We start from the raw sequence: 13,072 nt of genomic DNA, 5'->3' as shown, positions 1-13,072 counted from the left end.
TAAAATGGGGGAAAATGGAATAAACCTGAGAGAGTATGATTTCTCAGTGGAGGGGAAAAAAAAATCAAATCCAATTAGGTATTTTCAGATTGCATTTCCATTTTCTTTTTTATCCAGGCTTCTTTACCTTGGGTTTTGACTGCATTTTTTTTTTTTTTTTTATCCCTACATCAATGAAATCATCTTCAGGGCAGCAGTTTCCTTGGCTCCTCCTGTCTGGCTTTGCAGCGTTATAAGGAGCATGGAGTGGATTTCCTCTCCGAGGCAGCCAATTTCCTAGGCAATTAAATGCTGTTTATATTCCAAACTCTGTGCTTGGGTTGAAATTGTCAAGCTTGATATTACCTGACTGTTGCCTGAGATGTATCCCCAGCTAGTTCATTCTACTGTAACTGCCATCTATTAAATTTTCCAATCTGTTCTCTCAAGGGATCACACAGTACTTGGCAAAGGTGCAGCTTCGAAATTCTGCAAATTATACTCATCTATATAAATATATATTTTTGAAATGGCAAAGCTTGCAAATTACTTCACCAAATTGACATCCCAATCTGTGATCCTCCAGCAGGGAAGGCAATGCCACGTTCCTCTTACATGCACAGACATTTCCGTGCGGGTTTCTTAAAAAGAACAGGGGGATGCCAGACTTCTGTGAAACTCCTCCAAGAGGTCACAGAACCAAGGTGCTAGTTTTTGTCACGTCTAGGTGTAGCGCGTAGGCCGATAATACACAATGTACAGGATATTAAAGAAAAAAACCCAATTTGTTCCCAAATCCACATTCCCGGCTGAGGATGTTGTTCTTTCTCCTCCTGGCCACTCCCTGTGATTTGTAGCCTGAATGGAAAGAGGAGATGATGCCTGTATTTGCACTGTGTATGCTTTTTGTTGAAGGGACAATGGCCTATGTGTTTACGTCTGTAAGACAGGCCCTTTCAGAGCAGCACAACAAGCAAGACTGGCCTGGTAGTCACAGTGGGGCATTTCAGTCACAATTGCAGCTGATTAGGGGTTCTCAAGGCCGGACCGGGTGGAAAACGGCTAGAAGCAGAAGTCCGTTTCAAAACAATTCTCGGGGTGCCTGGGTGACTCAGTCGGTTAAGCGTCTGGCTCTTGATTTGGGCTCGGGTCATGATCTCACAGTTCGTGAGTTCGAGCCCCACGTTGGGCTCTGTGCTGCAGTGCAGAGCCTGCTTGGGATTCTCTCTCTCTCTCTTTGTTCCTCCCCCACTCACTGTCTTTCTCTCAAAATAAATAAAGTTTAGAAGAAATAAAAGAATTCTCTTTTAAAGAAATATAGAATGTCAACCTCCTATCCTCCTAAAATAGGTTTGGGGCAGCTTTCATACATTTCATTTAATGAAAACATCCAATCCACTTTACACATTCCCAGCAATATACTAGCTATGCTCTAAAACACTCCAAGCGATCAATCACATCTCTCTTCCCATGAGAAATCTTTAATGGCCTCTCCGCTGCTTAAGGAACAAAACCCAAATCCAGCGGCAGCCTTCAGGGCTCTGCCCGCTGGCCCCCAACTGCTCTTCCCACTTCACCTCGCTCTAGAAACTGCCATGCAGCTCTCGTGTACCCTGGGACAGGTGACGTGCCTTTCTCCTCCTGGGCCAAATTCCTCTCTGCTTCCTTGTGTCTTTTCTCCTGGGGCTCCAGCCTCTGACCAGGATGTATTTAGGCCCTTTTTCTCCTGGGGGGCAGGGGGGGACCCTTGTTTCTCCCGCGCAGTTCTCCTCTGTGACGATTTTCTTGATATACCTTCCTTGACACTCGCCCCTGTGTTCCCAAAGCACGTTGCTCATACATCGGTTGGCAATCATGCCATTGGCTTTGGACTTGAGTTAATCGCTTACTTGAGACACCTACATGCGGCCAGCGACTGCAACCTGCCTTCTCTCCTTAAAACCCGACACGCCCAACGGCCTGAGGAAGGTCTGACCGTCACTGTCACTTGCCTGTAAAATGCAGATGCGGCTCAGATGATACAACTCTGATGGGTGATGGAAGGGAATTCACGCATACACGTGGTCCTGACTTAAAATTCCGGCCCCTCCCCAATCATCTGTAGTTCCCTGGGGCAGGTACTAAAGCCCCCATTTGTCTTTATTCCCCCACGGCATCAAACACGTGAGAGGAGCACAGCAAATGTTAAAGAAGTGACATACACTAGTGCCCCCTGCCCCCAATTATTCCATAGGTGTTAGCAGTGACCCTTCAACTCCATCTCTGAAGGCAGGGATCCCGACCACGGGAGGGGACCCTAGCCTAGCTCATTCGTCACAGGTGGGAAGGCAGGAGCCACCTCTGGGCCTTCTGCGTGCGACTCCTCTCCCCTCCTTCCGTGAGTCGTGCTGAGTGACAACACACACCTGCACGGAGGCCACAGGCGGGAAGAGGCAGGGCTCTGTCCCAGGCGGCAGGGGGAAGCCTCAAGGGTGACCTCGCCTGCAGGAAATCAGCAGGTGTAGGGGCGGAGACGCCGGGGGTGCTTGGGGATCACAGGGCTCCTCCGTCAGTCAGCGGGCAGGGGCTACTGCCCGAGCAGGCCCAGGTCGGCGGCCTCCTACCTTTCAGCTTGTCGGCCAGCAGGGCGGCCTCGTGCTCCGAGTAGTGCATGATCGCGGGCGGCGAGGGCGGCCGCAGCCGGTCCTCCTCCAGCTTGCGCCGGTGCCGCTCCTCGCGTGCGCGCATCCTCTGCTTGCATTCCCATTCGTAGAAGTCGTCCCTGGCCTGGGCGAAGTCCACGTGGAGGCGGCCCGAGTCCTTCTTGTCCGTGCTAGACCCTAATCGCATCCGGTAACCTGAAAGCAACGGAAAGGCCGGTCCCGTCACAAGGTCACCAGCACGATGAGGGCAAAGCGTCGCCCAGGCCCTCAGCGAGGGCGCGATACGGGTGCTTTCGCCTCGTTCTCTGCCCATAGCAAGGGCGCTCTGCCCGTAGCAGGTGGGAAGCAGTTACCCTTCTCCCCAGCGATCAGGAAGCACGGCCAAGTTCAGCTTATCAGGGATTTGGGGATAAACCCCCTCCTGGGAGGCGTCTCAGAGGGTCACCTACCCATCTTGCAAGCCACTGTTACTAAGAGGATGACCTCAAGAACCAGGGCACTTACAGTAACTCCTTCTTCCCTCTGGCTTCCAGGAAGCTCCGCAACAAATTTGGCACGTAGCGTTCTCCCTCCCGGCTCCCCGATTTTATGGCTTTGTTTTTTTTCTATTTTTGATTTACGGTAACTCCATTGCGTAAGTGCTCTTAAATTCTTTTTAGAAAAAGGTGGAGCAGGAGTAAATAAAGAATATCTGTGATATTTAAAAAGATCCACAAAGTAAATTCCGCAGCACCTCACTCACATGTTACCGCTTCATTCCCCTAGAAAATGCTGCTCAATTCTCTCTCAGCAGCTGCAGAAGCCACAATCACCAAGGCAATTTTGCAATGCTGTTTTATTTCCACTTATCCTCTGGGGCACGCGGGAGAATATTTTACCTTCAATCAAGAGGCCTTGCTGCTGCCTTCCTTACAGCCCTGCACTACCTCATCTGGCACGCAGCACTGCACAAATTGTCCACGCGATCTTTGAAGGCCACGGGAGCCCGCGCAAGAACGCAGAGCTAGACCAAAAACAGGGGCCTGGAAATCTTTGGGGGATTTGCGGTGAGCTACCCAACTTACAAGCAGATGATGTGCAGACACTCGATCTGAGACATCAACGCAAAGAGAACTGAAACCAGACAGCTAGCCTAACTTCAAATGAAGGAAGACTTGGCTTTGAGGCTGCTCTTCAGTTTGGGGCACTCAGATTTTAAAAACATAAATTCAGGTCCCAGCAGGATCACAGCGGTTGGGGCTGCCAGAGGAGACAGCAAAGTGAGCACTTTTGCTGTGTAAGGGGCTTTGCAAACGAGACACCACTGTGAAATGCCAGGCTGCCCTGCGCTGATGTTCAAGATCTCTACGGTGGATTTCAATGGATTATCTTGGCATTTGGGTTGGAGCTCAGCTGAAAATCCCTGTAGAGGCTGACTTCTCCCCCGTAGGGCACTTCACACCTTTGAGAAGTTGCAAACACAAAACAGATCTCACATCTGATTCCTGTTGTGCCCTTCTCCCACCTAGGTTCAAATGGTGTTCTCTAAAAATGGGAAGACGTAACAATACCTACGACACACGTAAACATCCCGTCATAGATGAGCAGAATTCATGCTAAAACAGAGTGTATCTTGGTGCTGGGCCATAGCGACGTAACAAGTCGGCAGGCCATGGTGATATATACATAACAGCTGAGCGGGTGGCACCACCTGAGACTGGCTAGCAGTCCCCACTGGCCAAGGGACTTTCTCCTGCCCGTGTCCAGAGCATCGCTTTTCAGATATTTCTGTTCCAAAATGTACCCTCTCTTTCACCGACACATCATCATTAAGGCCTTAAAAAGAGATCCTGATGAGGCTGAGCCTAAAATTAGCTTGGCCTTCAAATGTGAACACGGTCCTAAAATTAGGCCTTCCAGCTGGGCACGGGCTTGCAGGAGCTTGCACACGGGAGGGGCAGCCTTCTGCCCCCACACCCCCCACCCCTCCAAATAAGCAGCCTTCCAGATCCTCTCCGGACTGATGTGCAACCTTCCTAGGGCGATGGAGGTAAAGCTGGGAGACCCCTGTGCCCCCAGGCAGGGAAGCTGGAGGGGAGGCCTTAGCTGTGGGCTCTCCCTGCCGCAAAGGGGCAGACCAAGGAGCAATCAGGTGCCCGGCTAAGCAGCAGGACCAGGGTCCAAGTGGGGCAAAGCCTAGCGTCAAGGAATCAATAGAGAAATACCTTCCACGTGCCTAAATTTGGGCCTGTTCATCTTTGGCGACGTCTCAAGGCGCTTCTGACTGGGTCTAAACATTGTGTTATGTTGGCGTTGAAAAGCACTTTTGATCTACTCTAACCCTCTCATTTAATCAGGTGGGGTAAAGTAATACTTTTATTGGTAGAGCTGTGATTAGGACCCGGCTTCCTGAGGCAGGGTCCGTGAGAAATAAGGATCCGTGTTTCTTTTATCATCTTCAAGATATTTGTGTTAAAAACAACCATTTCCTGGATGGTTCCTATTGTTGTTGGTGCCCTGCTAAGCACTTAATATCCATTATGTTGATTCGTTCCTCATAATAATCCTATAAGTTAGTACTGTTGCTGCCTCAGTTTTGCAGATGAGAAAATGGAAGCCAGGGAGAGGTATTCTAGCCCGAGGCACGTGAGACCCGTGAGACCCATCGCCAGGCATGCTGGTGACAGAGCCACCACCTGTGTGTGTAACAAGAGTACTCTGATGCTGTGGCCCAAGAAGATATGGGAAGCAAAACACGTAGCTGTTTGTGCGCTGTAAAATATTTTCCTCTGTGTTTCGTCTTCCATCTCCTTTAGAAGGCTTTCAGAGTTTTCCCCCACTTTGTTAGGTTTTCTTGGAATAAGGGTTTTAAAGTCCTCCACATCTCTACGCCAGCTCTACTCCGCAAAGTCACAGCAGTGTCGGAATAACCCCGAGGCGGCTGGGGTTCGCAAGAGTGTTCCGTGGGGGGGGAAGGGAGCTGCCTGCAGAAATTAAGCCTGGCAGGGGCGTTCAGGTTATTTTTTCCCCCATTCTTTTCTCACCTTCCCTCATGAGCTTTGCCTCCGGAACGGGGAGGTGGTGTGCAGAGTGATGGATGGGAAACATGCGAGATGGAGAGTGTGAGGGAACATCAGGGAGCTGAATCTAAGCGCACAGCTTTCTAAAGCCACATACCAATACGAGATGCGTAGTTCTTGGGTTTGGTAAAGGCCCGGATGACAGACTCCCTACAGTGGCTCCAACAGCCACAGAGCGATAGGCGGCACTGGGTCTAATTTCAGCATCTGTAAAAATCTCCCCTATGAGCTGGCACCAAGGCAGCAGATATCACGGGGCAGCCTTCACCAATCTAAGTGCACTGGCAATTGGGCAATGATATCGGGCCTTCCCCTAAAGTGGCAATGACATCAGGCTGCTTCCTGCGAGGAACTGATCTTGACCTGCTACCCTGGGGGTCTAGAAAGTGAGCCACTTCCGGAAAACTGAAATTGTGCCGAGAGCATACTTTATTCCTCCCGGGAATGGCATCCAATAATAATAATGGCCCTCAGTCTTCATAATATTGCTTTTCATCTAATAAGCACTTGAGAACATTAATTAGAACCTCAGTGGAATTCCTAAAGACTGGTGTTGGGCAACCCTTCGTGCAGCGAGGAACGCTCACAGACTTAGCATAGAGATTCTGGCAGCCAAGGAAAAGGCAGAGTTCCTCCTTTTCCAGCCCCTAACTGTGAGGACTTTATTGTACATTAAGGCAAAAGGGAATAAGCTCATATTAACATCACAAAACGTAACAAAATGCTGAGAAAACCCCCGATGTAATGCAAAGTACCGGAAAGGTAAATGGCTTTATCAACCATGAATTCCTCTGCAAAGCGAATGTGACAGAAATTCTTCTTGCTTTTCCGAATCGCTGTAATATCACCGCACTGCTCAAAGACTTCTTGAATAATTTCCTCAGTAGCGTTTTCTGGTAATCCCCCGACAAACACGGTCTTACACCCAGGAGGTCGTTCTCTTGTGGAAGGAGGTGGAAGATCTATTAATCACAACAAAACAGAGGGGTTTTGACTTTTATTTCTTTGCCCTCTTCCTGGCTCACCTGGTGAAAGTGACACTTGAAGAGTAACTGTGTCCATTCTGAGGAAGGATAGATTTCTACACCGACCTACACGGCTGGCAGGCTGCCTTGTTTTCACCTCCTCTCCCCTCCCCAACCTTAACTTTCTGTGTTCCTTTCTACACAGACTGGCTATGCTTGTCCGTGAACAGAGATAATGCAAGTGTTAGCATAATTTCATTTCTCCTTCATAATACAGAAGCCCAGAAAACGGGGGGGAAAAAAACCTCACAAAGGACAAAGCATGATGAAATGACAACATGATGGAAAACTTGGGCTTGTTATCGGCTTTGTCTCCTTGCGGGATAATGGATCAGCAAGGCAGAAAACTGGGAACACAACCCGAAAGCAGTACTTGCTGGGCCGGGGAAACACCAAACATCGGGCCTGAAAAACCACTTTTTTAAAAAAAAATTATTATTCACATTTAAATGAGCAAATGATTACATTGGGGGAAGGCTGTAGGAAAAGATAAAACCTATACTGTCACAACATTTTACCTAGTTTACATGTAGATTACTAAAGCAATCTCCTGAAAAGTCCACTTCAAAAAGGCAACACTGATTAATATGAATAAAAAAAAATTCTAGCTATTTAAGCCCATAAACTTAGTATCTGAGCCTAAATTAAAAAAAAAAATCTGGCTCATTTATGTCATCGAATGTATGTTTCCTTCAAGCAAATGTAATTTGGCCCAGAAACTCTGAGATGCAGCCTCCCCCCAAAATTGCAAACTGCTAAATTAATTCAATATTGCATCTAGCAAAGCACATTTCGGAGTTTTTCTCCTACATTTGTGACGATGGATGGAAATGCTCACATATTTCACACTATGTTTTGCAGCAAATGCTAGATGTCATTGCATGCAAAAAGATTCTTAATGCTGGATATATATCCCCAAATCACACATACTGCCTTCAGGTGTCAGTTCAGCTCCTGGATACAACACATGGACATATCCCCATCCATTTGGGCTAATCTAGAGACAAAGGCCTCATGGAGAATGGACCTCCACTTTGTGCCTGCGTGTGGAAGAATTCTGAGTCAGATCTGAAAGTGAATACAATGCTACATGAAAGAAAGAAAGAAGGAAAGAAAGAAAGAGAGAAAGAAAGAAAGAAAGAAAGAAAGAAAGAAAGAAAGAAAGAAAGAAAAGAGAGAGAGAGAAAGAGAAAGAAAGAAAGAAAGAAAGAAAGAAAGAAAGAAAGAAAGAAAAGAGAAAGAGAGAAAGAAAGAAAGAAAGAAAGAGAAAGAAAGAAGGAAAGAAAAAGAAAGAGAGAGAAAAAAGGAAAGAAAGAAAGAAAAGAAAGAGAAAGAAAGAGAGAGAAAGAAAGAAAGAAGGAAGGGAAAGAAAGAACGAAAGAACAAACAAAAGAAAGAAAGAAAGAAAGAGAAAGAAAGAAAGAAGAGAAAGAAGTTTAAATTGATGAGTATCTTTCACAGGCAACACTTACTTGGATTTTGAGGGAAAAGAGTACAACTTTTGCAGTGGATTATTTCTTTGACGACAGCCACTTCTGTTGGTGGTGGCGGTGGTACCAGCCCCAGGCCTGGAATCATCGGGTTAATGGGGGTGATCCCAGTCATCATGTTGAGGCCTGGATCAAAGCCTGGAACACAGATTGAGTCTGAAAAGTACACAAGATAACATTTTGGCTGGAGGATCTGAAATCAATTTTCATTGTTGTTTTTGCTGTTTGCTTGCAAAGATTATTCGGCTTTATGCTTTCTATTTTTTTTTTTTTTTTTTTTTTTTTTAGGAATGTCTCCTGAAGATGTAGCATTATAGAAAGCTATTCCAGAAAGCTAAAGAGAAAATAAAAGATGAACTTAAAGCTACATGAAAAGAAAATCATATTACTTAAGATATTAACATGGCAGAACAGAACACAGCCTATTAAAGTGGAAAACCACGCACCATGAAGCTCTGCAGTTATTGTGAATGTGATGTTCTGTTTCTTAACAGCAGTGTATTGTTTACACTGCCTTATGACCCAGAATGTGGGAAGAATACCATTTAACATTGAAGTGCCCTGTGAATCTAATTGTCAATCTGGTTTTATCAAAAGAGCCTTCTTACCCGAGTGACCTAGATTTAGAAAAGTTCAATTTAAATGTGCATACTTTATAACGATACACTCAGGTCCAACCTAACCTATTTCCCCCAGGAAACAAAAAACAACGAGTGATTATAATTACCATGGCTGGGTTATATACATGAGGCACAAAATTAGCTTTACATTTCTGGATTCCATTGGATAATCACACTTTCTTCCTCTAATTCAATCAACAAATAATTGACCAACCCTTCTGAAATCGTTATGCCCTGTATTAAAACAACAAATTTACGCCCTGTATAAAAAAAAAAATGAAAGGGGGCAAAAGGAATGGGTTTTCCAATATAAGCAATGAGTTGTTTTTTGGTGGTGTTGTTTTGTGTGTGTGTGTGTGTGTGTGTGTGTGTGTGTGTGCGCGTGCGGTAATGAAACAAGTAACGGCAAAGATGATATACAGGGATTTTCTTATCCTAAATAAGTAAGATTTAAGATAAGTAATAAGCAGGGACTGTTACAATAATGTACTGAGTGCCTAAAAGTAGCTGCAAGGGGATCCTTCTCCTGAGAGTTTTTCTGTTTGCAGAAAGCAGACAGTCTCCCTGGGAGCGTGATGATGTTCCAGGTAGACACCCAGGAGCACAGATCACCGGCAGTAGTCATGGTGACCCTCCACTACTCCTCAGCCGTGAAACTCTCCTATCTCTTCTCCCTCGTCGTCCTAGATCATTCCCATTCCTCCCTCCTGGCCCTTCTGACCCTGGAAAGCCCCTGCCTTAGTGGCATGGCCTCACCCTTTGCTTACCTGTGCCGAAAGGTCCAGCAAGCCCAGAGGCAGATGAAGTGACAGTCACGCCCTCTGTTTACTAAGCTACTCCAGCGCATAGAAACCACCAGCAAAACCTTTTCCTTTCTGGGAAAAGGTTTGTCATAGCTTTCCTGCAGCTACCCTGGATACTTCCACTCTCTTTCTGGGTTGAACAGCATAAGCAGGGTGATCCCGATCTATAACCCCAGGAGGACTGCTGTCCCATTTCTTAGGAGATCCATCTAACTTGGCAATGTGCCAGCACGACTTCAATAAAATGAGCGTTCTTTTCTCGTTGTGCTTTGGTTTAAAAAAAAAAAAAAGGTCCTAAGTCTAAATGCCAAATGAGCATTCTTGTTCGGAGGAGTCGTCTTGACATCCTAGGTACTTCTTCTGTAATTATGGTTTTTAGTTTCTTCATCTGTAACATGGGATGGTTTGGCTGAATAATCTCTTAGAGCAGTAGTAGGGATTCTGCGCTGACACCGCTCAAAACAAGTGATACACAAAAGACACAAAGGCTTGGAAGTGACAGAGACAAGACTGGGACTTTGGTTAGTCATTTGAAGTCCTCATGAAGTTTCCCAGGTCTTTTTTCTCATTTCACAGACAAAGAAATTGAGGCTTAAAGCAGTTAAGTGAAATCCCCAACACCACAAAGCAAACAAAAGGCAGAGTCCGCACAGGGGCCCGTAGGTCTCTGGCTCTGTATTTAAATGCGTCTCTTGACTATTTCAAAGTTTCCATTCGAACGAACCGACTTGATCTTTCACCTGATCTATGTCACTACTGAACATTCACTCCTCTCTTTAAAAAAGTTAAGACGTATCCTTCCGTCCCAGATGCCAAGTCTGAAGGGGAAGTTCCCGAGCAGAATGGCTTTCAGTGTCCCATCTTAAGCAATTTGCTTGCAAGGACTTCAGTGATGATGATCACTGAAACAACAGATTGCCTTTCAAGGTGAATATATTAGAAATCGAAATATTGGCATGCATATGCTTTTATTTAATCTCATTCTGTACATAAGGTTCGTCTGTTTCATTCCTGGCCTGGCCCTCTCTGTTGTTTGCCAACACAGGGTGATTTAAGGCTGAAACGGCTCAGGACAGCAAACCCTGTGAATTGTAATAACCAGATGTTTCTCACAAATGAGATGTGAAGCCCGGCGCTTGTGTTCTCTTTAGTCGTAACGCACTTCTGTTTTCTTTTGGGAGGCCAGATAAATAAATGGGGACAAAAGACACTGCTCTTGAGCAAAGTATTTTAATATAGAGCAAGCGTTACTTTGCTTTTTCTGAGACATCAATATGAAGAGACTCTGAGGTTTAATGAAATCTGCATGGTGAGTACAGTAGCTTGAAAAGGGCTTAGAAAGGAATTAACACTTAAATTATGTTGGACCTCAAAGGATCGGAGATTCAGTATTTGAGAGGAGGAAGTAGGGAAGGATTAGACCTTTTTTTTAAAATTTTTTTAAATAAGAACCCATTACTTGTTAACAATATACGAACAGATGGAAATTGTTTTCTCAAATGGCACAGGAACCTATTCTGTACTAACTCATTAAAGGAAACGCTCAATTTTGGGGGAGTCGGAGAAAGACCGATGCACAGGAAGACAAAGGTGAAGAGAGAATTCAAGCTCTAAGAGGCAGTTCCTTGTCTTGCCTAGAAAAGGTACCCCTGTGAACTTCAGAGATAATGAGTTATAATTCCACTCACGGAAAAGAGGAAGAAGGCTTAACTTGCAGCACGAAAGAATCCAATTAAGTAGAGAGTAGAACTTTCTTTCAGAAACCGTACTTAAACAAGAGGAAGGGCTATTTGTTTCAAAGACGGCAGCCCTGTCCGGCTTCTCCTTGGAAGGAGGCCAAGCCAAGCAAGCAGGTGCTAAGGCCAAAGCTGAGCCAACGATTCTCTCTGGTTGTCTTCTCCCAACCGGACAAGACAAAAGCAGGAACACAAGTCCTGCTTACCGATCCATACACAGCCCAGTGAGTGTTTCATCAATTGGGCAAGCATTTTTTCAGAGGGGAGGTTAGGGTCTTGTATTCAGGCACGACAGTTTCTTTCTTTCACTCATTCATTTGGCACTTACTGGGCACCTACCGCTGCAAGGATCTGGCGTCGCGAACTGTAATATGTCCCCCGCTTGGGGAAATCACATGTTTAAGGAGAACATGAAAGATGGGCACCAAACTCAGCAGAAGAGTTGAGAAAACCGAGGCTCAGAGGTCAGCCCAGGAAGGGGCCCGCTGGGGAGAGCCTGATGGGCCTGGGGAATTCCAAACAACTGTCCGTGCTACAGCACGGTCCGCATGCGACAGTGTGACCCCAGTGTCCCGAGGGGCCGCGGGAGTCAGATTAGATGAGACCGCATCTTGCTGTTCGAGCCAGTACATTCTGGCTTTATTCTCCCTGGGACGGCGGCCACCAAAGGTCGGACGTGCGCTTTCTAGGCCGAGGCCCCCTGCCGGCTGTGCTGCCCGCCGACCCCTCCTTCTCAATTTGTCTGCTGCCCCTAGCAGTGGCCAGCCCCCTTTCCCATCAGTGCCTCACTGATGTCTACCTATTTGAAATGAGAACTAGACCTCCCTCGAAAGAAAGGCCATCGAGGCCTATCTCTGTCAAGGCCGGACCGAACTAGGTTAGGTGTGGGTGTGCATGCATGCTGGGCTGAGCTGAGGCTCGGGGGACACAGGTGCACTGTCTGTGCCAGGAACAAGTGTGGCCCAGAAGGCAGGGCACAGCGTTCCAAGAGAATAATATGAAAAAAGAGGCAGGAGTCAGGCTAGCCAAAGGTTAGCATTAGGTCTAGTCCTGGGCAGAGATCATGAGCAGCAGACAAAACACGAGACCAGGCAGGCCAGCTTTGCCAGGGGATGCCGCTGGCAGGTCACGGGGCCTGAACCACCCTGATCCACGTTCTGACTCCATCCGGGTAGAGGTGCGGTAACAACGTGTCGGGGTCACGGGCTGAGAGAAACCGACGGGGAGGTTACGTGGGCTGGATCCCAGGCTGGAGAAGCAAGACAGACACCAGAAGCAAGGCCTAGGGATTGTGAAAGGAGGCAGACACGCCAGGCATCAGTCCTGGGGCCTGGGTCACAGCCCGGCCAGTGTCAAAGCCAGCTGGATGCTGAGTCTTGGAAGGCAGGGCCCCAGGGGCCTCCTTCCTCGTACCTGAGGCCCAGACGGGACCTCAAGTCCAGGGAGGTGCCAAGCTTGTGGGGGCCGGGCCGAGAGACAGGCTGGAGGGGCTCTGGCACACGAGCAGAAACTCCTGTCCTTTCTTCAGAGGACTTATTGTCTCAAAATATGATCCCTTCTCACTCGACAGAGAAACTACGTAGTACGTGAGGACATTCTGTTTATTGGGCATTTAGGATACATGATGGACACTGTTTCTCATGATAGTTTCTCGTTGCAATTGACAGGACCTACTCTTCTACAATGTCTGTTAAACTCAGACTGTTAAAGGAATGCTT

General features: G+C 46.9%; 1 protein-coding gene across 17 annotated transcripts in view; it reads right to left on the bottom strand.

The window, feature by feature from the left end:
• The window catches only part of ENOX1 (ecto-NOX disulfide-thiol exchanger 1), a 579,959-nt gene that overhangs the window by 173,190 nt on the left and 393,697 nt on the right, over positions 1 to 13,072 (bottom strand). For 15 of the 17 annotated variants that reach the window (XM_023251799.2, XM_023251828.2, XM_023251815.2 and 12 more), the window contains 3 exons: positions 8,178 to 8,351; positions 6,436 to 6,642; positions 2,583 to 2,816 (listed from right to left, as the gene is read on the bottom strand). In XM_023251799.2, coding sequence (XP_023107567.1) covers positions 2,583 to 2,816; positions 6,436 to 6,642; positions 8,178 to 8,351 — 615 coding nt within the window. The remainder of the gene's footprint in view (positions 1 to 2,582; positions 2,817 to 6,435; positions 6,643 to 8,177; positions 8,352 to 13,072) is intronic. The other 2 variants (XM_023251820.2, XM_045053399.1) reach the window with 1 other exon arrangement.

This window comes from Felis catus, chromosome A1, assembly GCF_018350175.1.
Source record: "Felis catus isolate Fca126 chromosome A1, F.catus_Fca126_mat1.0, whole genome shotgun sequence".
In the NCBI taxonomy this organism is placed as follows: Eukaryota; Metazoa; Chordata; class Mammalia; order Carnivora; family Felidae; genus Felis; species Felis catus.
The sequence above is the reverse complement of the archived record's forward strand: the minus strand, read 5'-3'. Positions and strand labels throughout refer to the sequence as shown.